We start from the raw sequence: 7,423 nt of genomic DNA, 5'->3' as shown, positions 1-7,423 counted from the left end.
CGGGGGGGGGGGGGGGGGCGCGGGGGGGGCAGAGAAATGTGAAAGCACATTCTACTTACCATCGATTCACTGATCAGCAGTAACAACAGGGCCTCTTCAGTATTTTCTTGAGGACAAAAAATGCTGTGTAAAGAAAATCAAATTTTATATATGGCAATTTCAAAATCATATGAAATACATGAGGATGAACAGTACTGAGTATTAAAAGCTTCTAGACTTTTATGTAGAACTCACAAAAAATACTGTATCATCTGACACTTGAATTAATTTGCTTATTTCTATGGTAATCTATGGAATTTATACATTTTAACTGTGCATTTTAATAGCAGGCAGCAGAGTGAAGTAAAGCTATAAAAACCACAGTAAAAACCCAAATCACATATATGCCTATTATAGAGGCAGAAATTGCGATTGTTACAAACTAACGTTATCTCACTGATAAAGCTCTCTCCTGAACCCATTCTGGGGGTATAGATTGTAGACATCTTACTACGCAGTCCGCTTCTTACTTCTCGCTAACTGCCACATCTTATATTGTCCTTTAGATGAAATAAGAGATTGGAAGCAATTTTAGAGTTTGAATCATTTCTAGAATACTGTAAGAATTTGGCAAGCTACCTTAATTAAACACACATGTTCTATTATGGGGTGGCATGCAAGAGCTAGCTGCCTTATTAATCTATTTTATGGAACTTGGCCAAGCTCTAACATCTGGGATTAAAAGAAAAAGCTTTTATGCTCAATGTTACTCAAGATTAGAGAACAACAATAACAAGAACAAAATCCAAACACATAACCCCAATCTCCATCCTTTATAGCCTTTTTTTTTTTTTTTTTGGTGCTTTGAGCAGTTTTAGAGACTTGCAGCATTTTTTCCTCTGTTCTAAAAGCTCTAGAATCCTATGAGTAGAACTGAGAGTGTTATCACCAATTGAGCCAAACTCGATTCTTTTTCACGGAATGCAAGAAGGGTACAATAAAAATGAACTTGGTTTGAAAAAAAAAAAAAACTCCTGGATGTTTTGGAGATGTTAAAATAAAGACTAAATTTACATCTTCCCAGCACTAACATCATTTAATTTAAGAGATGGGATGATCCCCCATCCCCAAAATGGCAAAAAAAAGAAAAAATGTCTTCAACATCATTATAAATACTTGTTCTCTTTGAAGCACTGGCAACTTTTGTAGGGCATCAAAGGACCATGAAGAGCAAGACAGAAAAAGCACAGGGCCTAGTTCTCTTTCTAGACCTCTGACGTCCCTAGAGGTAAGGAGACCACCTGTGGAATGGTCCCCATTGTCCTCGCAGGGCTAAAATTTGATGAAAAGGCTGGCCTGTAAATGAAGAGCAAGATTCTGAGATTTGCAGAGAACTTCTTTAAACAAGTAGCTTGAGGGAGCGGAAGCTGGGTTTTTCAAAAGACAGAACTCTTCTTTCCGCTTCAATTCAGCAATAGAACCTACAGGCTTTGAATGAAGAGCGCTCCCGTGTGTGTGTGTGTGTGTATGTGTGTGTGTGTGTGTGTGTGTGTGTGTCTGCCCAGCAATCATTTCCGCTTCAGTTCAGCAATAGAGCCTACAGGCTTTGAATGAAGAGCGCTCCCGAGTGTGTGTGTCTGTGTGTGTGTGTGTGTGTGTGTGTGTCTGCCCAGCAATCATTTCCTGATATTCTGGCTGTGCTTACATACCACTGGGACCTTACCAATCAAGCAGTAACACTGACTATTTTTTTCACGACTAGCCAATTCTGCATTGCCCAGACTAACTGAAAAGAAGAGAGAGCCCGTGCTAATTATGACTTAACACCAGCCAATTCAGTCCACGGATAATCCCCAAATTCCATCTGAGCCATCCCGCCTGCTTAAATGCTAAGTTGTGTTATTTTTGCCAGAGCTGCTAACAAATAGCACATTAACTGATTCTAATTCCACTTTCTCAACCCTTCCTTTTGAGGCAGGCGGGATGGGTACTCAGGAGCGCGGCAAACTCTCAGAGCTGGCAGGAAGAAGTGGCGGGTGAGAGGAGGAGGAAGGGCAGTTTTAAGAGACATGCTGAAAACTATACACCAGAACACCCCTTCCACTACATGTGGATTCTCCAGACCCGTTTCTGGCCATTCCTCCCCTGTTCTCCGTTGAAGGAGAGGTGGAGCTCAGGGTAGATGGTTGAAATCGTTGGGCTCTTTCTTTTTGACAATCTCCTCTGGGGGCCCAAGAGCCTCAGGGCAGATCCTGGGGTGCCCAGGCCTCAGCCTTGTGGAGTGGAAAAACTGGGGCCCTAAACCCACAGGACGCTGACTGAAGGGCAGGGTGTGGGGTAAGAAGGGACAGAGAGAACACAGGGCTCGTAGACAGTGAGGATACGCTGCTGGAGGACAGACTGGTGGCCAGCAGAGGAGGTAGGAGCACAGTCCTGCTGCGCAAAGATGGAAGGGCTACGTTCGAAACCCAGCCACCTTACTAACTCCTGGACTGACCTTCAAGCAAGTTGCTCATTTTCTTACTTTGGATGAATTTACCTATTCATTGTCTGACTCTACACAAAAGGAACAAGGGCAAGAATCTCCATTTATGAACAGTGATCACGACCTTGCCCAGGCTGCCAGATCACAGCCCTTTCTAAAAATTTTCTCAGATGGGTGAAAAATGTCACTGTATATGGTAGAAGCCATCCTACAAAAGAAATTAATCCAATTTTATCCAACTGCAGTTCATCTTTCTGTCATCTTTAGCTATTACACAACCAATGACGAGCTGGATGTCTGGAAGTCAACGGCACCACCCAGGTGTCAATGCAGACTCTATTTAGGTGCAAGGAGTGCTCTGAACACCTCCAACCCACAAGAAAGTTATGTATAAATGACATTAACTCCAAGGCCTAGCAATGGTGCCTTTCTAGGTTTTTCTTTTTTTTGTTTTTTAAGATTTATGTATTTATTTTTAGAAAGAGAGAATGAGCGGGGGGAGGGGCAGAGGGAAAGGAGGGAGAGAATTTCAAGCAGACTCCTCACCAAGCAGGGAGCCCAACTCAGGGCTCAATCCCACGACCCCTGAGATCATGACCAGAGCTGAAATCAAGAGTTGGACATTCAATCAACTGAGCCACCCAGGCGCCCTTGCCTTTCTAGTTTTAATATACCTTGCCTGGTTGTGATACCCCTAGAGAATTCCCAGAGAAATACAGCTTCCGAACCACAGCCCGTGGATAAGAGCTAAAGAGTCAAAGCCCACAATGGCTGCAGCTCTGCCCGATCCCCGAGTCGCACCATTAAACATGCTGAGGCATAAAGTACCTCGGTCTCAGGTTTGTGTGGAAGGACAAGCGTTCCAAGAAAGGAAAAGGACTTAAATTAATCATTAAGAGTACCTGTTGACTATGAGGGATCAGCTAGTCCAACCTGAGGATCAGCAGGCACACAATTCCACACAGGCCAACTCCCCCTCGTGACAAGAAAGAAGCATCCTTCATTCAGATCAAGTCCACTGAGCTATGCTCTGGAGTGGACTGGGTGAGTCGCACAAAGCATATGGCCTGGCCTGAGGATTTCTGCATTCCTGGGGAGAGGACTGGCCCTCCAACATGACCGGAAGGAGGGCCGAGTTTGCTCGAGGTGAGCACAGGGCGGCATGCAGGGGGCACAGCGGGTTGTTCACGGGGCTTCAGTGCTGCCATCGGGTGCTTTTCCTGACCCTTCAACGCCCTCATCTTCACACTTTCAACAGCGTCCTCATCCTTACGCAAACCCGGTGCACTGGCTCAGGGAGGTTCCAATGACCTGTATTTAGAAGTCCACGATAGTCACTCCCTCCCGTGGGGCCTACAAAGGAGCTCGGCACAATTTCTGGCTCCCAGCTTTCAGCCAATGTTTTCATCATCCACTTTCTGGCACAAGAGTAGTTTTTAATCTCCTTTCTTACTTTGTGCTAACCATGAAGTCTAATATGCATTTAATGATCTAAGCCATCTCAAGTGTTTTTTTTACAAGGAGGAATACAATGCAGGAAGATACACCTGATGTGTGTGCACTAAGGAACATGTGCGAGAATGTTCATTGCAGCACATTCTAGAAGGAGGAGTCAGATAAACACGTAAACAAACAAACAAAAAATCAATGTTTTAGGTGCTATGATGAAAAATAAATGAGCTCATGTGATAGAATATGCTCGGAAAGAAGGACAGTTAGATAAGGTGATGGGGGAATATCTTTCTGAGAAGATAATAGCCAAGCTATTTGGGCCAGGGCCTGAATGAGATGGAAGCAGCCCCAAATGAGAAACAACTCTAACATCCATCATGAGTAGAATTGATCAATATATTGGAGTATATATGGGATACTACATAATAATGGAAACAAACTCTGGCTGCATGCAGAAATATGGATTAATCTTTCAAACGTGATATCAGACAGAAGTTAAGCAGAAGAGTTTTTAATATATTATTCCATTTATATAAATTTCAAAAATGCCCTAAACTAATTATTGGGATAGAATTCAAGATGGTTACCCTTGGGTAGCGGGTAGTAATCAGGAGAGGGTACAAAGAGGGCCTCAAGGTTTCTGGCAATGTCTGTTTCTTGATAAGGGTGCTAATTACATGGATGTGTTCACTTGGTAAAAATTCATCAAGTTTTATACTTTCAGTTTGTGTATTTCTCTCAATATGTGTTATGCGTCCGTAAAAAGCTTACTTAAAAAAATAAATAAGCAGGGGCGCCTGGGTGACACTGTCAGTTAAGCGTCTGACTCTTGGTTTCCACTCAGGTCATGATCTCAGGGTCTTGCATTTGAGCCCCACGTCGGGCTCTGCACTAAGCAGGGAGTCTCTCTCCCTCTCCTGCCCCTCCCTCACACACACTCTCAAATAAATAAATAAATCTTTAATAAATAAATAAGCAAAGGTCAAAAAATTCCTCACAGAAAGACCTAGAAGGAAGTAAGTAAAGAGGCCCATGGCATGTGATCCCTCCCCTCTTTCCTATCTAGGATTGTTAACATTTTATTTCCTTTCAAAAGTCAAGATGGGGGGAGAATGAGTATCCTGTTTCCATTCCAGGTCCAGGCCACAGTGACAAGGAATGGAGTTTTCTGACAGAGCTCACTTTTCTGTTATATTCCATTATGACCAGCTATTCTGAATGGTCCTTGTGATCTGCTGGAGCTGGAAGGCTCTGCGCTTTCTAAAGCCTGCTCTGTGCTCATATTTCTCATAAGAAACTGAGGAGGGGGAAGCGTTTGGGACTACTGGCCAAGATGGGGTTGAATCATTATCTATGGACTCCCTTTTTCACCTGCCAAGGAGCATAACTAAATTGGTGATAACATCCTTTTTGCCACGGAGCTGACTAATCAGATAGTTCTGGTGATCAGGGAGCCCCAAGACAAGTATAATCCCAACAGGCTTTCTTTCTCTCTTTACTAATAAACCAGAAAGATTATTGTGAACACACAAAACTAGAAAGTTCAAAACTGATGGTGATAACTGAAGGAATAAGGATCAGTGTGGAAATTAATCAAATAGCGAATAGAGACACAATAAAAAAAATGAACAAAACCAAAGTTGGTTCTTGAAAAAAAATCAATGAAATTTGACAAAGGTTGGCTTAGCATCTGAAAATCAATTAATGTAATACTTTACATCAACAGAATAATGGACAAAACGTACATGATTATCTCGATAGATGCAGAAAAAACACTTGACAAAATTAAATACCCTTTCAAGTTAAAAGGACTCCACAAACTAGTGTTAGAAAGGAACTTTCTCAACCTGATGAAAGATATTTATGAAAACCCACAGCTAATTTCACACTTAATGGTGAAAGACTGGATGCCTTTCCCCTCCTAATATCAGGTATAAGACACAGATGTCCACCACTCCTTGCCACTTCTATTCAACATTGTACTGGAGGTTCTAGCCAAAGCAATTAGGGAAGAAAATGAAATAAAAGCCGTCTAAGTTAGAAAGGAAGAAGTAAGACTACCTCTATTTGCAGATGACATGATCTGGTATGTGGAAAATCCTAAGGAATCTAAAACACTATTTGAACAAATGAACAAGTTCACCAAGATTGCAGTATACAAGATCAATACAGAAAATCAACTGTATTTCTCTATACCTGCAATGAACAAACCAAAAACGAAACTAAGAAAACAATTCCACTTATGATAGCATCCAAAAGAATAGCATGCACACACACAGTAAGTTTCATGAAATAAGTAAAAAACTTATACCCTGAAAACAACAAATCACTGTTGAAAGAAATTAAAGAAGACCTAAATAAATGAAAGGACATCCCATGTTCATGGATCAGAAGACTCAATATTGTTAAGATGGCAATACTCCTCCAAATTGATCAACTGATTCAATGCAATTCCTACCAAATCCTAGCTGCCTTTTCCTTCCTTTCCTTTCCTTCTTTCTTTTTTTTGCAGAAATGGACAAACTGATACTAAAATTCATATGAAAAAGGCAAGGGATTGGGGGATGGGGGTGATAGTTTAGGGGCACTAGGTTTATTTTCAGGGTAATAAAAATGTTCTAAAGTTTATTATGGTGACAGAAGCACAATTATGTGACTATATTAAAAGCCACTGAACTGTATTTTTTTAAAGTTTTTAAAATTTATTTATGTGATCTCTACATCCCATGTGGGGCTTGAACTCACAACCCCACGATCAAGAGGCACATGCTCTTTTGACTGAGCCAGCCAGGTGTCCCCTGAACTGTATACTTTAAATGAGTGAATTGTATAGTATGTGAATCACATCTCAATAAAACGGTTAAAAAAAACAAACAAATGGATTGTATCTGTGTGGAATGAAATTGTGACTCAGCAACCAGTCCTGGTATGGAAATCTCCCTTTAACTAGTAATTGCATTTTCTAGATCTTCATTTTGCCTCCATAATTCTCCTTGGGCAGCTGGGGAAGTTGATGTCAGCAGAGTGACAAAGTCTGAGTGGTTCACAAGATAAAGGAGAAACGGCCGCATTACGTGCTTTTCTGCCTTCAACGGGTGAGGCCACATTGGAATAACACCCAAAGAAACACAGAGCTCTACCCATGTTTCCAGCTTGATTAGGGGAGACAACAGGAGCTGAGTTTCTCAATATACCTGGCACCTTATATACCTGTCTATTAAACAGCATAGAAAGCAGGAAAAAAAAAAAAAATCTCAGGCCTATTTTTAGTATATAAATTTCACTTTCAAAATGAACCCCAAACCTGCTTCTAAATTGTCCATAATGAGGGGTCAGCATTTTTAAAGTGAGAGTTTGAGAACTGCTAGAACAGATGTTCTGTGAATCCAGATAAGGACTAAGGAGTAAGCACAGGCTGTGAATTCAGCGAACTCATGGTTCAACAAGGCCATAAAAAAGGGGGATTAAATGGAAACTAAAATAAACCTAGGGAAAAAGCTAAGAATA

The 7,423-nt window shown here is 41.4% G+C and overlaps 1 protein-coding gene across 1 annotated transcript in view; it reads right to left on the bottom strand.

The window, feature by feature from the left end:
• Positions 1-7,423, bottom strand: part of TTC7B (tetratricopeptide repeat domain 7B) — a 219,442-nt gene that overhangs the window by 114,501 nt on the left and 97,518 nt on the right. The window contains exon 9 of the mRNA XM_081829739.1: positions 60-123. Within this exon, the coding sequence (XP_081685865.1) occupies positions 60-123 (64 nt within the window). The remainder of the gene's footprint in view (positions 1-59; positions 124-7,423) is intronic.

Source organism: Leptonychotes weddellii, chromosome 9 (genome assembly GCF_054177405.1).
Source record: "Leptonychotes weddellii isolate Sample4059 chromosome 9, ASM5417740v2, whole genome shotgun sequence".
In the NCBI taxonomy this organism is placed as follows: Eukaryota; Metazoa; Chordata; class Mammalia; order Carnivora; family Phocidae; genus Leptonychotes; species Leptonychotes weddellii.
The sequence above is the reverse complement of the archived record's forward strand: the minus strand, read 5'-3'. Positions and strand labels throughout refer to the sequence as shown.